The sequence below is a fragment of the Larus michahellis genome, chromosome 13 (genome assembly GCF_964199755.1).
Source record: "Larus michahellis chromosome 13, bLarMic1.1, whole genome shotgun sequence".
Taxonomy (NCBI): Eukaryota; Metazoa; Chordata; class Aves; order Charadriiformes; family Laridae; genus Larus; species Larus michahellis.
Window position 1 is genome coordinate 823,614 of NC_133908.1, and position 17,919 is coordinate 841,532.

Below are 17,919 nucleotides of genomic sequence, written 5' to 3' on the forward strand. Positions count from 1 at the left end.
CTCCCAGTTCTTGAGCTTGTCCGGGCCCCTCTGGATGGCATCCCTTCCCTCTAGAGTATCAACTGCACCACTTGGCTTGGTGTCATCTGCAAAATAACTATTTGCATTGGGATAAGCATGGTCTTTGAAGGCATGGAGCAAACATTTTCCAAGCGCATGCTGGGATGGCCAGTGGAGAGCAGCACCTCACCCAGCTCTCCTTCCTCCCTGCAGCTCCCCTTGCATCCATCCACAGGCATCGGACACCTCTTGGGGACCTGGGGGTGGAGGTGCACAGTCGGGAGGTTCCTTGAGCAGGAGTGGGGTGGGACTGAGAAACCAGCCGTAAGCCTGAGACAGAGACCAGATTTTACACTGACCGTCGGCACATAGTTGGTAAGAGACAGGAGACATCCCACAGCCTTGAGCTGGGATGAACCCTGCCATGGCCCGAGCCACTCCCTCAGGAGACATGGTGACATCGCTGCTCTGTTCGTTAGTTGTTGCACAGAGGGAGTAATCGCCCTCTTCATGCCGGAGGCACTCGCTGTCCTGCAAACCGCTGCTGTTTTGTCACCCTCAGGTGAAGATTGAGAAGGAGAAGGTGTACATCCGAGCAAGCAAGCAGGTGAGGGGCCACTGGCATCCCAAAATCAAGGCCCATGCTTTTGCTTTTCACTCTGTGTGTGTGGGGCTGGGGGGGAAATGCTTTTCTTTGGGCTCTACGGCAGGGGAAGCAGTGCCTGAACAGAAGGATGCGTGAGCGTCCAACAGGGGTAAACCAAAGAAAGGTCCACCTGGCCCGGTCCTGTCTCAAGCAACAGCCTGAAGTTCATATGGAGGCAGGAGTGGAGCAAGGCAGAGGTGTTGTGTCCCCCTCCTGTCCTGCCGGTGCTCCCCCAGCCTCCCTGCAGCTGCCAGACACCTGAATTCAGGAGGTCTTACTAGGTGTTTGTCCTGAACTTGTCCTATGTTTCCTTAAGCTCATAGAAACTTTTAATTTAGTTGGCCCATGGAAACAGGCCTCTTCCGCTAGCTTTTTGGCCTTGTCTGCTGGGTCTGAATGTGGCACGGCGGTGACAGAAGTCATCTGCGCTCCCTCTTGAGCCCAGACATCAGCTTCTTTTGCTGGAGAGGAACCTGGTGTGTGGGAAGGGAGGGCTCTTGTCCCCCCAGACAGGATGCAGAATGAAGCCTGTTCAGGCCACTGCCATCTTTCTTTCCATGAAAAGCCACCTTCTGATGCACGTTTGCACATAGGCACCCGTGAATCCCGTCGCCCAAAACCAGCCGGACCCTTACAGCACTTAGGTTGGATCCAGGGAGGCCACCTGAATGGCAGCACTTCTACTCCAGCTGGTTCAGGGGGGATGTGACGAGGAAGGCTGAGCCCATACCCTCTACCAGAAACGTGTTTTGGCCTCCACTGGCTGGCAACAAGGGGTCTGTGCAGCAGGGCCACAGTGTCCTCGGGTGTGCTCTGTTAGGTTGGGCAAGTCCATCAGCTTCTTTGGATATCAGAGGTACACAAGCTCCACTCAGGTGCAGGATAAAGTTCCTGATAGAACTTCTGCATTTCCATCTCACCTGTTGGTTGCAGAATTGCACAATGACACACCTGGGCTGCTTTTTCTATTTTTTTTTTCCCCCAACTGTGTACCTGGATGAACTCGCAGAAGACAATGGTTTTATTTTTCTTTTGTACCTTGTAAGGGTGTAGTGCACTGAATGGTGGAAAGGTATTTGGATGAGCATGGGTTTGGAGTCCTCATTGGCTAAGAGGGTGCCGTTGCTCCCTTTCTATCCAAGCTGTTTTATGACAATAATTGTCCCCTTTCCTGCCTGGATACCCGGGTTAAAGCTGAGAAAAGACTTTTCTTCTTCTTGTTGGTGGCATAGGCTCTTCAGACACAGAGGAGGACAAAGATGATGGCAAAGTGCATCTCCTTGAGCAACTATAACCTGAGCAGTACCAACGTGTTGATCATCGGTGCAGGTATCGGGTGGCGTGCGCTGGGACCACATGCGTGTCCCGTCCCGGGCGGGTGTGCAGAGAGCAGGGTGTCTGTGCACCGTGCACCTTCTGCCACCCCTCCTGTGTCCCTCCCTGTGCAACGGGTCAGACCAGAGGGTCTTCCTGAGCCTCTTTGTCCTACACACTAATGGTCCAAAGATGCCCTGTGCCTCTGGTCTGTGGAGCTTTGTAGTTCCCTGTCACAGTCCTTTGTAGTGGGTGTCCTGAACCCTCTTCCCTCTATGCCCTCCCCGGATATACCAGCAACCCCTGATTTCCACAACTGATAAGTGTGAAGTCCTCTCGGGTGTTCCTGTGAAATGGATACAGGTTTTCCTCTTGGAGCCTGCACGTCTCTGTCTCATCCCATTGCGGCTGCCTGCAGCTCCAAAGCTCTCACCTCAAGGATCTTCTCTGAAGACAAATTCCTCTGTCTTCCCAGAAAATATCAAATCCCTGCACAAAACAGCAAAACTGCCAAGCTATCTTTTCTTATCTCTTGTCCCAGCTCCATTTCTGTAATGCGATTTTTGTAGAAAGCCTGATGGAGTGAACCCCACCTACCGAGTCTGCCTGTTTCTGGAATGGGCTGGATGCTAGGCTGGACCACGTCGTGGTGAAATGGAGGGTGGGAGGAGGACACAAGCTGTCCAGTGTTGGACCTGGGGCTGGGAGGGAATGGCTGCTCCTGGCACATGGGTTGCTCTTACTTGATTACAACCCCCAGGTCACGAGATCCAAGCTGTGGAGATGGGGAGCATGCTGCAATCTCCTGCTCCTGCTGTATAAGTTGCAGCTCACGGCCTGAGCAGAGGGGAAAACCAGCCTGGCTGGCTTTTCCCTTGTTGCTGGGTAACATTTTTCCCTTCCTTGTGCCCCTGTTTTTCATTGGCTGAAAGCCGAGGTGGGACACTGCTGCTCCCCGAGGTCAGTTGGGCTGTCCTGGTGTCAGGGCTGGACAGTCATCAAAATCATCAGCCAGGGCACTCCACAGGCAACGTTAGCCTTTGCTGAAGGAACTTTCTCAGGCTTAACCAGCTAAATTTACAGGTCTTCTAAAGACGAAGGTCTGTTTTGGTGGGTGGGAAAGGAGATTTCAAAGCTAGGGTCGTGAGGAAGAAGTGTTGGGAAGAGACTACCTATCCAGCCCTGCATCCAGGACCAAGATCCAGCCATGCCCAACAGAGCTGAGGGCAAGCGACTGTGGCCCCTTGCTCATGTGAGGATCATCCTGGCATCAGTGCAGCATCAGTCCTGGCTCAGCATGTTCCAGGCAGCGTCCATGGGATGTCCACCCACCTGTCTCTTCTTCCACTGTCCCTCACCTCCATCAAGAGGAGCATTTTGTTGATGGAACAAACCGTGATACTGTCCAGGTCCATCTTCTTTCATTGGTATTACAGAAACTGTGGCCCTTACAACACTCATCATTGAGCGAGGCTTCCTTGGTTGTGAAGAGACTTGGGACTTCTCACTTGAGCTCTCAAGTCTCACCAGTTTGGCCACAGAAGAAGGGACATGCCCACCAGGCTGCCTGGCTGCGGGGGGACAGCACATCCCAAGGCAGCTTTTTGTTGGATATAGCCTTTTTTTCTAGGTTTAAAAACAAGCAAACAAAAAAAAAAACCCTCAAAAAATTGCACGCAAAATCCTCTACACGCCACCAACGCTTCGGCCGCGAAGGAGGGAGGACTCCCTGCCCTCCGTGTGTGGCTGTAGATTCACCAGGAGCTGAGTGCCCAGGCCCTTCCCTGACAAGGGGAGGACAAGGGTCTGAGCGGCCACCCATGCCCCTGAGCTTGTGAGAGGTGTGGGGACACTGGCAGCACTCCTTTGGCGTGCTCTTTGTGGGTTTGTGCGAGTTTAGGGACGGACAAGTCCCGCGGAGGATTACGGTCATGCTCCACAGACGGAGGGTCCCTCCCGCCTGATGCATCCACCCGGACCGGCTTCGCCTGGAAGCTGTTTGACTTGGGAAGGGCCACGAAGTCAGACCAGGGCTAGTGGAGATGGCGATTTTGGAGTCATCCCCGGTGGGGTTTAGGAGCAAAGGGTTCAGACCTTCAAATGCCCCATACTCACGGCTGCCACCGGTCTTCCTTCTCCCTCAGGGGCTGCTGGACTGGTCTGTGCGGAGACCTTGCGCCAGGAGGGTTTCTCAGACAGGATTGTGATGTGCACGATGGACAGACACTTGCCCTACGACAGACCCAAGCTCAGTAAGGTTTGTATCGCTCTGGGTATGTCACATCCCCCCCCAGTTTGAAAATTTGCCCTAGGATCTTTCCCCGCCGTTCTTCATTGCATTCTTATTCGTCCTGTCTCTTTCCCTTTGAATTTTCTTTTCTGTCGTCGACTGAAATAGGAAACGTGAAAGGGGAGTTGTTCCGACTCTGCACTAAGAGTACTCCAGCACGGAAACAAGGGCGTTCAGCAATAGCTGTCTTGCCCAGCTTGTACCTGGATGGATCTTCTTATTACGTATCCGGATCAAAATCTTTAGGGCAATGAAATGGGGCACGTGAAAAAATCATGCTGTCTGCCAGGTTTTTTGTCGGCGCGTGGTTCTTACCGCCCAGCGATGCTCCGTGCCATAATTATTGTGATCATCGGTCGTCATCACAACTTGGTAACTTGATCGCAGTGCAAAGATCACTTTTTCTGGCACACCTCCCGTTTTGCATTCCCATTTGTAGACACGGGATGATCTTCTAATCACGTTTTTTATTACTGATTCCTGAGCCTTACTTGATATCAGGTGGCATTTGATCTTGAAGCTTGGAGATAACACAGGAACAGGCGCTGTGTGTATTCTCCTTTATGTCAGAGATGCTTCTCTGTGGGGGCTGGTACTCTACAATCACAGCATCTAACTCTGCTCCCAGCCCCAAGGCAAAGTGATTTCCAAAGGAAGACAAATAGGCGCGTGGCTTTTTTGATAGCGTTCAAGCCATTTCTGTGCTTGGACAAGACCTACTTGGGGTGAGGAGCAGCCGGCTGAACCCTGCATCGAAGAGTCGCTGAGGTTGTGCTGGGGAGCTCGGGGAAGCTCGCGGTCCCTGTCCCAGCCAGGCAGCTCTCCGAAACACTTATCCCCGCCGTGTGAGTCTTGGACTGCTTTTCCCACTCTCTCTTAAATAGTAATAACATCTCACATGCCAGAGATGTTATGCGTGGTTTGTTAAACTTCCCACCTCTGGCTGCAGTTGCTTTTGGAAGGTGCACAAAGCCCCTGGAAGAGAGGCAGAATTTTTGGGAACAGGCTAGAAAAAAAAGGGGATTTTTCTTAATCCTGTTGTGAGTGGGACTGACCCTGGAAAGAGTCATTAGAGGAGGAGCACGTAAAGCTGTAAGGAGCCGACTTCTTGCCTCCTGAAACTGCAGCCTCGCCCTTCCCCTGCCTTGCTGAACGCGTTATCGGTCTGCCCTGGGGTCCCGCCAGCCTGTTCTTCTTCGTCCCCTTTGGACCACGACCTGCTCCCTGGTGTGCTGCAACGTCCCCGTTACCGTCTCCGGAGCACTGAGCAGCAGCAAAACCCGTGGTGGTTGTGCGCCACCCTCCCGCACACCGGTGTGGGGGCCACCACTCCCGAGCCGTGGAGTCAGACGTTCCTCTCTGTAAACGTTGGGTGTTTAAAGAATTTGCGGTAAAACCTGTGTCACCCTGCACCTGCCTCAAGTCATAAGATCCGGGTCTCTTCTGAGCACAGCGGTACGGGAGTGTCCTGCAGGGCTCATCCCAGCCCCCAGCTGAGCCACCTCCGGGGAGAAAGACCTTGCAGAGCCATCCCTGGGGGCAGATGGTGAAGCCCTTGATTCCTGCATCCCCTGTCCCTCCTGGGTGGAGCCCAAATGTCATGCCTGTGTGGCACGGGTAGATGATGCTGCTGCTCGGCTCCGTGTGATGTTGCAGGGCTTGACCGTGGCACCTACATGGCCATGCCTGTCCCCACGGTGCTGCAGGCAGGGAGGTGCACGCTGGAGCGTGGAGCAGCCTGCGCACAGGTCACCTGGGGCTCAGCTTGTCCTCAGCCTATGTCTGAGCTTGCGTCCACGGAGTTGGGAGGACGGATGAACGCGAGCTCAAATGTGAGCTCAACCCTGCATGTAAAGATGATGTAGGACTCGCCCAAGTGACCAGGGAAGGCTGGGAAGAGCAGGAACCTTTATCTTGCAGCTAAAGACGAGCAGATGTGGGCCACATACCCTTGCTTCAGCTTTTGAGGCAACTCGCGCTGCATAACTTGGGTACTTTTGAAAGTGTTGCCCTTGCGGCGTTAGCACTGATTGTTCTTATCGCTCTTTTAGCTTCCGTTTCCCCTGGCAACCGGTCGTTTTCCAAATAACGGGGCTTTTCTTTTCCTCCTGTGAACTTGTGTGTGTGCTGAGGATCTGCAGTTAGAGCTGCGTTGCAGACCCTCAGAAGCACTTGCTCTGGTCCTGCCTTTGCCGGCCAGTGCCACCCCTGCGCCGAGCAGGCGGAGAAGGAACCAGAGCCCAGTCCAGCATCGTGTGATGACTTTTACTTGACCAGGCTTTGATTCCAGCCCTGGTAGAGCAACTCTTTTAACCCATGCCATAAGGACTGACTTCAGACTACCGCTGACTTGGTCTGGTAACAGGCATTTCTCCACTCGCCTGTTCAACCCACGGCGGTTGACAGAAAAATGCCTTTTTTTTTTTGTTTGTTTTGCAGTCGATGGATTCCCACCCAGAGCAGATTGCCCTGCGCCCCAAGGAGTTCTTCCGCACCTACGACATTGAAGTCCTGACTGAAATGCACGTAAGGAGGGTCCTGTGTGTACCTGCAGGCTGTCTCCTGCAAGTGCTGGTACCCAAAGTCTGTGATTAGGCAACGTGGTGGCTGTCTCTGCTCTTGGCTCACTGGATGCCATTGCAGAAGCGTTGGGTCTCCCCCAGCTCCCCCCTGTTTTAGGCCCCGGAGCACGGGTTGCCTGTGGTTGTTCAAAACCGCAGTTCATGCGTTCCTCCTGTGACAGGAAGGACACCCCATGCAAACTCCGTGGTGACCATCATTTCTTACATCTGCCATTTGTGAGCATCCTCACCTGGTGACCCAGCTGGCCTCTGATTAGGACAATCAGCCTGCAAGCAGTGCGGGCAGTGATGGTTTAAACATTTCTCCCCAATATTTTATTTATACTGGGAGATCTTCAAGGATTTGTGAATGGGCAACTAGGAATAGTCAAGGTCTGGGTTGGCTAAGCTGTGGACAAGAACACAGGGGACCGAAACCTAACAGACACGTTGGTTGGGCTGGGAGCCCAGTGAAAGTCTGGGATTTCGTCTCTTAACATTATTTAGGAATGATTTCAGGTTGCCGCTGTGGATATCAAGAACAAGACAGCCGTGTTCAAGGATGGATTTAAGATGGAATACAACAAGCTGCTGATAGCGACTGGAAACACGTAAGCTGCGAACAAACATTTTAAAGCTCAGGAGAAACTGTTGTACCTGAGAATGAGCTTGTGGCTGGGGATAAGAGGTCAGCTGTGGTGGCTGGATTCGGACACTGAATTTGTTTGCAGAAAAGGCGAGAAACACCTATTGGGCATGTCTGTATATATCTATATCATATATATCTACATTTCTATCGCTGTCAAGCTGTGCTGGGTATGACGGCTCGGCCATAGCTGAAAAGCCTCTGTGTCACCCAAGAGTCGCCCAAAAAGCCGGTGACCAGCAGACGTGGCGGGGCGGCTGCAGGATTTGCTAATAGGGGCGTTTGACGGCCAGCGTCAAGGTCAAAAGGGTGTTAACACAAAGTACCCCCCTGAAGCAGTCAGGGTGCCTGGGTCGGCTGATGTTAAAGAAACTGATAGAAAACTGGGGTTTGAAAAGGTGGAGGAATTTGTCAGCCGCATGCCGTGCTGTTCCTTGGGGGCCGGCTTGAGAATGTATGGGAGAGACTCAGGCAATTCCCACTGAATTCATCATCTTAGAATATTGAAGTTAATGCCCGTGACCTTGAACATATTTTCTTTAATAAAAGCCTCTAAAATGGAAGTATCCTGATATTATTTTTTTTGGTGGTCATTTTTGCCACGTTGCTCTTCTTTTCGCCCCTCAGTAACCCTCGACCCTGACAATCAGGTAATTCATCCATCTCAATTTCCGTCTTTCGTTTCCTGCCAACCTTTAAGATCTTTCTCGACAAGGAAAGCTTAATGCTTCTCTTTCCCAGCCGTAGCGAGGCGTCGCTTCTGCCTAACAGAGCCCTTTGTGAGCCTTGCCCCTAGGAGGGGAGTTTTCCGGACTGAAACCCGGTGGGGCTGCGGGGAAAGGCAGGAGTCGTGTCCCTGTCCTGCTCTGCAAGGCTGCGGATGGGGTGCAGAGCATCGCCTGAGACCGGCCCCATCCCTAGCGCCCTGGAAGTAGCGGGTCGGTTTGTTTTCAATAGGGGAGTTGTCAAAAATGGCACTTCAGGGTGAAAATGCGGCATCCTGGCTCCCTCTCCTCCTGCTCCTAAGGCGCAAAACGAAGGAGGAGAAATGCAGCCCCTGGAAAATTCATTGCCCAGGGAAGGGATGCTGCGGAACAGCCGGAGCAGGGAGTCCCGCTGCAGCCCTGTGTGCCACCGGTGACAGCGAAGGCCCCACTGAGTGTTCGCGCAGTGCCCCAGCCAAAACCCCGGCTGCACCGGCCACCTAATTAGGCTCAAAAGAGGATTAAGCCTTTGGCAATAATTTCGAAATCCTTATGCACAAGCTCCAGGTACAACGGGTAAATGTTTTTGAGGGACCTAAATTATTTACGGTCGCCTGTCCCATTTCCAGAGGAGAGTCGGGTAGGCAGGGGCCAGACATTTAAAAATAGACGGGCTCTAGTAAGTGCATGGGGAGGACACGATTGAACTGCTACAGCGTCAGCAGCGTGCCCAGAGGAACGGGTAGTGGAACTTGCCTCCGCAGAGGCTTATGAAACTTTCAATACCTGTCTCCAAAGCGTCTGCTGGAGGACAGAGTGAGTTTTCCGTGTCCCATTAAGCTTCTGAAAATTTTAACAGCGTGCCAGGAGTTGAGCTCAAGCTTGTAGAGCAGTACCCATCCTGCGCTGTGCTGCATCGCCCCGGGAGGGAGCTCACCCCAGCCCTGCGGGTACCACTGGGGCACGGATGGGGTCAGCTGCGGCCACCGAGCAGCACCAGCTGCACCGGCCTTCGCGGTCGTGCTCTGGCCGTTGTCCACCGGCATTTGGATTTTTCTGTGTTATGTCTCCATCCCGGAGAAATGTGAAAAAAGGCAAGACTGAGATGCTGCTGGAGCCCTGGAAAGGGGGTTTGCAGTCCCGGTTGCCACCGTGGGGTCAAGATGAACGTGTCCAGAGGAGAGCTACCAGGCTGGTGAGGGGTCTGGAGACCAGGTCATATGAGGAGAGGCTGAGGGAGCTGGGCATGTTCAGCTTGGAGAAGAGGAGGCTGAGGGGAGACCTCATTGCCCTCTACAACTCCCTGAAAGGAGGGTGCAGAGAGGTGGGGGTTGGCCTCTTCTCTCAGGTGAATAATGACAGGACCAGAGGAAATGCTCTGAAGCTGCGGCAGGGGAGGTTTAGAGTAGATATTAGGAAGAATTCCTTTACTGAAAGAGTGGTCAGGCACTGGAACAGCCTGCCCAGGGAGGGGGTTGAGTCGCCATCCCTAGAGGTGTTTGAGAAACATTTAGATTTGGTACTTCAGGGCATGCTCTAGTGGCAGAGGTTGTGGGGGGTTTTTTGTGTGTGTGTATGGTTGGACTCGATGATCTCAAAGGTCCTTTCCAACCATGAAGATTCTATGATTCTAAGAAAAGCACCTGTATCACCCTCAATGTCTGTTTTTCAGGCCCAAAGCTCTCAGCTGCAAGGGCAAGGAGGTGGAAAACGTTTTCAACATCCGCACACCCGAAGATGCCAACCGTGTCGTGAAGCTGGCCACGAGCAAGAATGTGGTTATCGTGGGAGCATCCTTCCTGGGTGAGCGCTCGCTTTGCGGCTGTCCACGGCTTCCTGCAGATGGTCCCAGTCCCTCGCCCGGTTTGTCACTTGTCACACAGGGTAAACCCCTCTTTCCCCCAGACCAGACCTTGTGGTGGTCCAACCTCCAGCTTCAGGTGGGTGGTAGGGACATCTCCTTGGTGAAGAAATTGATATTACTGACGAGCTGGGCCGTTCAGCTTGCATGGACAGGGATATTGCTGCCCCAATCTGAAAAGCATATGGCAAGTCCAGTACTGGTGCTCGGGTGGTTTCAAACCCGGCACGTCTAGATTTGGCTTCAGTTGGGAGGGTCTTGTTCATAGGTGAAAGCCTGTGGGTTTATTTCTCTTTTCCTTTTTTAGCAGGGTGGCGAATGTTTGAAATACACGGGAAGAATCTTATAGTTGCTTTGTTTTTGCTTGATGTGGTTCTAACAAAATCACGGTGGGTCCTGCAAGCCTTAAGCACAAATGGTTATTAGTCAGGGAATTTATTATAAAATGTTTTTTAATTGTTTCTCTTATTTTTAAAAAAGGACTCCTGTTTTAATGGTTTAATCAATCCCATCTACAGAAAAGCACGTGCTGTGGGGGCCCAATTGCAAACTGCAGGTCATCGAAAAGATCTGTTCCCAAAAAAAACCCCATAGATAGAAAATGTCTTGGTGAAGGTTCCCATGCAATTGCCAGCACCAAAATCATCCCGTTGTGATCGGAGAAAGCGGCTGGTCTCAAGGGCTTTTTTCAGCCCGCCGAAGGTTTCCCTCATCTGATGACCATCGCTTCAAGTGCTACGGCTTCCCGGGGCACTTTGGGCCTTCATCATGGCCGGTTCCTCCCTTTGGTCTTTGAAACCCGCATCTAAGAACAATTGCCATAAATCAGAAATCTCAACTGAAATGGTGTGGCCTCTTGTGGCCGCCAGCTCTGGTGGCACCCCAGATCTGCCAGCGGAGCAGCTCCGACCTCCCCATCCAGGAGCGGGGAAGGCTGCTCCTCTGCTGCGGCCAGCACCGAGGGGGTTCCCGTGGCTGCTCAGACCTGCTTCTGTTCCCCAGGGATGGAGGTGGCCGCCTACCTCGCGGAGAGGGCCCACTCGGTGTCCCTGGTGGAGCTGGAGGAAGTCCCCTTCAAGAAGTTCTTTGGGGAGAGGGTTGGCCGCGCTGTCATGAAGGTGACCTCGCTTTCCCATCCCGGGGGTGGTTTTGGTGACAAAGAGAGTTCTGCTTGTTTTACTTACTGCACTAATTAATTTGTTATTTGACATTTATTGATTAATCTGTGGTGGTCGCAGTCACTAGAAAGAAAGAACGGGCTGCGCCTTCCCTCTCATGGTCCAGGCGCTGTAGAGCACCTTCTTCTGGACACATGTTGGGGACGGAGGTGGTGCCGACCCCCTTTGAAATGTGGGTGGAGATGAGCGGGAGGGTGGGCAGGGCAGGGCAGGGGGCACAGGGACACTGGGAGCAGGGGTGGTTCGGGGTCCTGATGTCCCCTGCTCTGCCCCGTGTCCCCCTTCCAGATGTTCGAGAGCAACAGGGTGAAGTTCTACATGCAGACAGAGGTGTCGGAGCTGCGGGAGCAGGAGGGCAAGGTACGGGGCGGGCAGGGGCTCCCCGGGGGCAGCGCCGCAGTGTTCCCATTCCCTTCACTGCTGGGGTTTTGCCCTCTACTCTTTTCTAGCCCCTGAAATTCATATTCCTGCATTTAGCCCCCAGGAGCGAACGTACTCCAGCCATGGGGTGGTTTCATTGCTCCCACCCTCTTCCTGCTGCCGTTATAGGGAATTCCGGTCAACTCGCGCGTCAGAAATGAAGCCAGCTGCCAGCTTGGCTTACTGCTGCTGCGGGTTTTTTTGTCTCTTTTTGTCCCTAAAATAACTGCGGTGCCCCGCTGGGTCTCGTGAAGCTGAAGGAGGTCGTGCTGAAGAGCGGGAAGGTCCTGCGCGCCGACGTGTGCGTGGTTGGTGTCGGTAAGGGCTGTCGCCGCGGGCGCGGAGCCCGGCGGGCTGGCGGGGGCTTTGCTCGGCAGAGGAGGAGCTGGAAGGGGACGTGGCAGCGATGGGTCCCTGGGGCCGGGGTGCTGGGGGTGCTGGGGGTGGTGTGCCAGCCCCGCTGGGCTGCCACGCAGCCGCCTGCGCAGCAAAGCTGAAAAAGGCCTTTCTAGAGCCTCCGCCTCAGAACGCAACTGAAAACGTATTTAGAAAATAGTAATGGTTTCTTTTTTTTCTAGAAAAAAACCCCACCATTCAAACCAGTTTCATCCTCTGAAGTTGTTTTTTTAAAGCCTCCTCAAATGGATTTTTTTTTTATTTTTTTTTTTATTGCTGCCACGGCCATAGAAGAGGGTGCATCCTTTACACTTCGGTGGGGGGTCGGGGGGGGGGAAATCCCTTTCTCACTCTGCAACTTTTCAAAATGTTGTGGACTGGAAGAATCACAGAATTAGTTTAATTCTGCTTTTGTTGTTTTATTGACTACTCCAAGTTGTGATAGCTAGAGGAGAAAAAAATATCAAAAAAGGAAAAGGAAACCTGAAGAAAAGGTAGAGATTGCGGGGAGGCAGTCTGGAAACCCAAGGGCTCCCTTTTACATATATATTTTTTTTTTCAAAACGTCTATAAGAGAGAAGTGGATTGAAAATTACCTTCACGCGTTAGAAGAAGGTGGTGGTCGGGTTACAGCGGTGCACCAATGGCTTCGGGAGCGGCAGGGACCCCGGGCGGGGGGGTGCGGAGGGTGATGCAGTGGGGGCTCTGTAGGGCGCCTGCTCCCCGCTCCCGGAGCAGCCCCGCTGCCTTTCCCGGGGGGCAGACGGGTGTCCGGGCTGGGGGGAGATGTTCCTCCCCAGGGCTGCGGGGACGCCTGGCCACCATGCCGGCAGCCCTTGCCTTCTCCCACAGGCGCAGTCCCAGCGACGGGCTTTCTCAAGCAGAGTGGCATCAACATCGACTCCAAAGGCTTCATCGCGGTCAACAAGGTGAGCCTGGGGGATGCTCCAAACCGGGGGGGAGAGGAGGAGGAGCTGAGTCTGTCGCTCGGGCGCCTCCGAGCCGAGCTTCCCCGGGGGCTCCGAGCTGCTGTCGCAGGGCGGGGGTTCCTCCGCCGGGATGCTGGGGACGTCACGCTGGAATGCCTGAGACCCCCTGCAAGGGAGGGGTTTGCAAATCCCAGCCCTGGATGCTGTGGCTCGGGGCCGGCTCCGAGCTCTCCTGGAGTGGTGGGGATATTTTGCAGGGAAAGAAATGGAGGAAGATCCACCTTTTCAAGGCTCCCGAAGGATCTCATCTTTCCTCCCCCTGAGCAGTGGCTGCGATGGGAGCGGTGTTGGTGCTGATGGGTGGTGTGTGCCGCGAATGGGGAGCGTGCCAGCACCTCTACTCCTAGGGCTCATTGCCACCCACCCCTGCGCTTACTGCTCATGTGTGCAACGAGCCGGGCTCTGTTTGCAAATGCCAGCAGACCCTAATCTTCTAAGAGCGGCTCCAGGACACCAGTCCATGTCTGATTTTACTGGGCTACCCCAGTGGCAGATGGATGCTGTAGGTTCCTGCCTGCATGGTGCACTTTGAAAGTGAAGAACGCTAAATTGAATCCCTCCCAGGGGTCCCATGGCCGAGCAGAGGTTGTCCTCATGGCCTTGGGGACCGTGGTGGCTCTCAGGCAGGTCCCCGTTTGCCGTAAGGTCCAAACCCCACCGACGTGCACTTCTGCTTCCCCGCTGCAGATGATGCAAACCAACATCCCCGGAGTCTTCGCAGCCGGTGACGCTGTCACGTTCCCCCTGGCCTTGAGGAATAATAAGAAGGTGAACGTCCCTCACTGGCAGATGGCCCATATGCATGGTAGGTGCTTTTCAGTCCCTTCGCTTTGCGACAGCAAATTGCTTAGGGAGAAGAGCCTTTTCCAGATGCCCGGGAAATTTCCAAGCCCTCTAGTGAGAGAACGAGACAACTGCCAACAGGGAAACCGGGCAGTTGTAGTAAACATTTTGAAGCGTGCGTATTTTATCTTGTCCCATACGCCTTCATTTGTCAGCCTTCTTGGCGTGCATTGCCTAACGATGCCTCGTTACAAATAAAGAGGTGCCCAGGGACAGGCTTTCCCATACCCTGTGTGCTCCCTGGCATCTGCAGTCGCTGGAGGAGCCTGATCTTCTCCTTGCTGCGGGACACTTAGGAGCTCACATCCTAACGTTAGCTCGGGCTCACATCCCCAGCTGGGCTGCCCACGACGCCGGCTGGGCCCAGGAGCACCCTGCAGAGCTGAGACCTTTCTCCCCTCCATGCCAGCAAGCCTGGAAACTCTGGCAGGACAGGCTGCCCTTGAGCTTTTCAAGGCCACAACCACATGGGGAGGTTGACCTCTGGGTGGGTGCTGTGGGTGGGAGGTGTTGGAAGCGCATCTCCAAAGTTAGCCTTTGGACACAGACCCCCTTTAGTGCCGGCCCAGCCTTGCCTCCGTGGCAGGGACTCTGCTAAGAGTCTCCATGCCCACAGGGGGTTTATCCATCCCATCCCATCCCATCCGATCCCATCCGATCCCATCCCATCCCATCCCATCCCATCCCATCCCCGTTTGTGGTGGGAGCTCAGCAAGCTCTCAGACCTGTCACTCTTGCAGAAGCTGGGTTGAAACGAGCTCATGAGCACGTTGGTCATGCCGGCGGAGGTGACGAGAAGCTGCACTGCCGGGGAGGAGTCCGAGCCCAGCCTTGGACGACGCGATGTGCTTCCTTGGCGGTGCTTGTTGCTGTGTGGGTTTTTATTAGCCTCAGCAGAAGGTCTTGGTTTCCCTGGGCTCTGGGACCGGAGCTGTCGATGCTGTGCTGTGACCTGAGGGCAGACCACAACGCTTGCCCCGGCACGGAGCTTCCTCGCTGATTCTGCCGCTTCTCTCTTCCAGGCCGTATAGCTGCGCTGAACATGCTGGCCCATGGCATGGAGATCAGCACCGTCCCGTATTTGTGGACTGCTATGTTCGGGAAGAGTATCCGATACGCGGGTAAGGGGCTTCCCAAGGCTGCTGTAGCGTTTGTGCTGGTGGAGGTGTCCTGGGATAGAGAAGCCACGGCCACCTCCCTTGCTGTGGCCCCTCCACGCCAACCTCTGCTTCCCTTCCTGGCTCTGGAGGGTTTTGGTGTCTCCTCCGACACCCGTGGGGTGCAGGGCCAGAGGGTGACGGCTGTGGTCAGCGGGGGTGGCCCAGCGTGACCAGAGACCGTCTGCCTGGACTGGCACTTCTCTGAAGGAAGGGGTGCTTCTTGGTACCCCCATCTTTCAGTGCTGCTCTCTGGTGACTGCAGGATGCTCTTCGCGTAGCTCTGGACCGAAACACTCTGTCTTAGGGGCTAGAGCTGGATCGAGGGGAATTGTTGCTGAACCCGTCGCTTCTTCTCTGCCTTCCAGGCCATGGGGAAGGATTCGATGATGTCGTCATTCAGGGAGATTTAGACGAACTGAAGTTTGTGGCATTTTATACCAAGTAAGCGTTTCTCTTCTCCACATTCCTACACAGGCATTCCTCTAAGCTTGCTCTGCTAGCCTGGAAAATATTTTTGCTGGGGCTTCTGTCAGTCGGTTTGGCTCATCTCTGGACACTGAGGTCGCAAGACATTAATAAAAGGCCCTAGAGAAATGATGTGCTAAGCGTAAAGCAAGTTAGACTGGTCTTTGGATCTAATGTTTCTGGCAGGTGTAAGCACTTTGCCTGTTCGTGTAATATCTGAGAGCAGATAACGGCTTCTATTAATTTGTTGCTGGTGATTCCCATCAAAGATTTCCTTCCCATCTCATCACTGCATTAACGGTTTGTGACCAGGGCTGGACTGGGACCACAGGCACCACTGTTTCTGCTTCGAGTTCGACAAATTAGCGCCTCAAAACCCCTTCTGTCCATTAACGAGCTGAGAAGGTTAGGAAGGGTTCAGGAGCTTTCACTACACCTGTAGCGAAACCCAGGTCTCCCCAGGCCGGGAGCCTGGCTGGGAATATTGTCCTGAGAAGTGTCGACAGCTGGGATGCGTTGCCTCTGCTGTTCTTGAGCCATGCGGGCCGTTTGGAGTGGCGAGACCGTGCACGATGAATTTATCCCCAAAATATTTGCCCCCGTTTATATTCTTGTATTGCCTTTGTCCTGTCGCGATCCGAGATCGATGGCCCCAGAGCCTCCTCATGCCTGGAGACGGAGCAGATTTCTGCAAGTGCTTTCCGATATTAAGGATGGGGAGAGTGAAACCAGGGAAGCGAAGGTCTGCCCGGCCCAGCAATCAAACTGCTCGGCAGCAGCATTCGGGCAGGGACCGGGAGGGACCTCTGGGCAGGAGCCGGCTCCTGCTCTGCAGAGATCATCTCACCAGGGCTTGCTGCCCCCCTGTCCCCTGCCCGCCCTCCGCATCCCCCTCCCCGAGGGTGGCCGCTTGCCCCCATCGCTCCAGGATGGAGCCTGGCAGTTGGATGTGTCCCTCGGGCTTGGAGAGGCACAGGGCTCGCTCCATCACCCCGTGGCACGAGCCGGCCGGCTCCCCGATGCTCGCCCTCCTCTTCCTCCTGCTGCCTGTGCGCCTTGGATAAAAACCTGCTGCGGGCGATGGGGCCCCCGGCACCCACCAGCACCCGGGGGCCCTTTGCGCGCGGAGGCACCTCTGAGCTGGCGGGCACCTTGGCAAAAATTGCCTAAAAGGGTGGGTTTGTGCCAAGGCACCACCTGTGCTGGGGGGACGTGCTGCAAGGGGACGTGGCCACGGCCACAGGGCTGTCACTCCCCACCCTCTCGATGCTTTGAAGCGCGTTTAAATCACGGAACTGCCGAAGGCAGCATTGTAAAATGCAGTTTGCTCAGTGAGTGTGAGCCAGGGGAAGATAAAACCCCGGTTTTCGGCGTTTTTGCTGCGGCAGTTCGCGGAGCTGCGTGTACTTGTGCCGCTGCAGCCCCCCGCGAAGCCGCTCCGCAGCCCTTGCTCTGCCCCGGCCCCGCGGGCCGTCCCCGCCTGCAGCAAACGCAGCATCACGGGGCCAGGCATCCGCGGGCTGCGCTGACACACATTTCTTTCCAGCATATAATCTTCTTTGAAACCTGTATTCCTCCTTTCCATATCAGAGCATTTAGCTATTTCTCCCAACCCTAATTAGAAGGGAAATGTCAGATGGCTTTAATTAGACATCTGCAGAGCTGGTTCAAAAGGAAAGCCCCAAAGCACGGCACATAATCCCTGCTCGCTGCAGCGGTCCCGGGCTCGGCGTGGCTGCCAGGGGGGCGAGGGAGACTGGGCAGACCCTGCGGCACGCAGGAGCGCCGGGCCCGGTGGGGGGCAGCTCTCCGGCGGGGGTCCGCTGCTAAGCGCCGTGTTGTTCTGCCACCCAGGAGGGGCTCCCGGAGATGGCTTTTGGGTACCAGGATGGCATCCTGCACTGAGAGCCGGACGTACTGGGGGAGCACTGGCTGGCGGGGGTGCGGGCTGGCCAGTGCATCTCCTGCTTTGCTGGGCTGTGATCAAGTCCCCGTCTCTGCTTCGGTGAGAAGCCACCGGGAACATTTCTTCCTCTTTTTCTCCTTTGGCGATAGTTCTTCGGGTTGGTGCTAATGCTTTCAGACTGAGGACACTGTCCCAGATCGACCATCCCCTCCTGCTTCCTTCTGCCGTGCCCACCTGATGGTGTGGACTCTTCTCCTGGTGCGTGCTTGGTTGTTGCATGAAGCACTGGTGGTTCCCACTCCTGGAGCCTGTCCTCAGCACCAGCTTTCACAACAAGGCTCTTTTTCCCCAGAGTTTGAAGACCAAAGCTGTTTACTTATCCCTGTTGGGAGCTGTGTGAGCTGTGGAGGGGTCAGCGTGAGGCCCTGGGCCGGGGATACAGGATGGTGCCCTGCAGATGTCCCCATGGGACACTGCATTCAGCTCAGCACCTCAGCCAGAACAGACTGATGGCATCCCAGCCCTAAGACCTCAGAGATC

The 17,919-nt window shown here is 54.7% G+C and overlaps 1 protein-coding gene across 2 annotated transcripts in view; it reads left to right on the plus strand.

The window, feature by feature from the left end:
• Nucleotides 1-17,919, plus strand: part of AIFM3 (AIF family member 3) — a 51,501-nt gene that overhangs the window by 27,979 nt on the left and 5,603 nt on the right. For both annotated transcript variants that reach the window (XM_074606802.1, XM_074606803.1), the window contains exons 6-18: nt 563-607; nt 1,879-1,975; nt 4,105-4,217; nt 6,690-6,776; nt 7,331-7,422; nt 9,834-9,964; nt 11,025-11,140; nt 11,489-11,560; nt 11,875-11,938; nt 12,869-12,945; nt 13,693-13,810; nt 14,871-14,969; nt 15,374-15,449. In XM_074606802.1, coding sequence (XP_074462903.1) covers nt 563-607; nt 1,879-1,975; nt 4,105-4,217; nt 6,690-6,776; nt 7,331-7,422; nt 9,834-9,964; nt 11,025-11,140; nt 11,489-11,560; nt 11,875-11,938; nt 12,869-12,945; nt 13,693-13,810; nt 14,871-14,969; nt 15,374-15,449 — 1,187 coding nt within the window. The remainder of the gene's footprint in view (nt 1-562; nt 608-1,878; nt 1,976-4,104; nt 4,218-6,689; nt 6,777-7,330; nt 7,423-9,833; nt 9,965-11,024; nt 11,141-11,488; nt 11,561-11,874; nt 11,939-12,868; nt 12,946-13,692; nt 13,811-14,870; nt 14,970-15,373; nt 15,450-17,919) is intronic.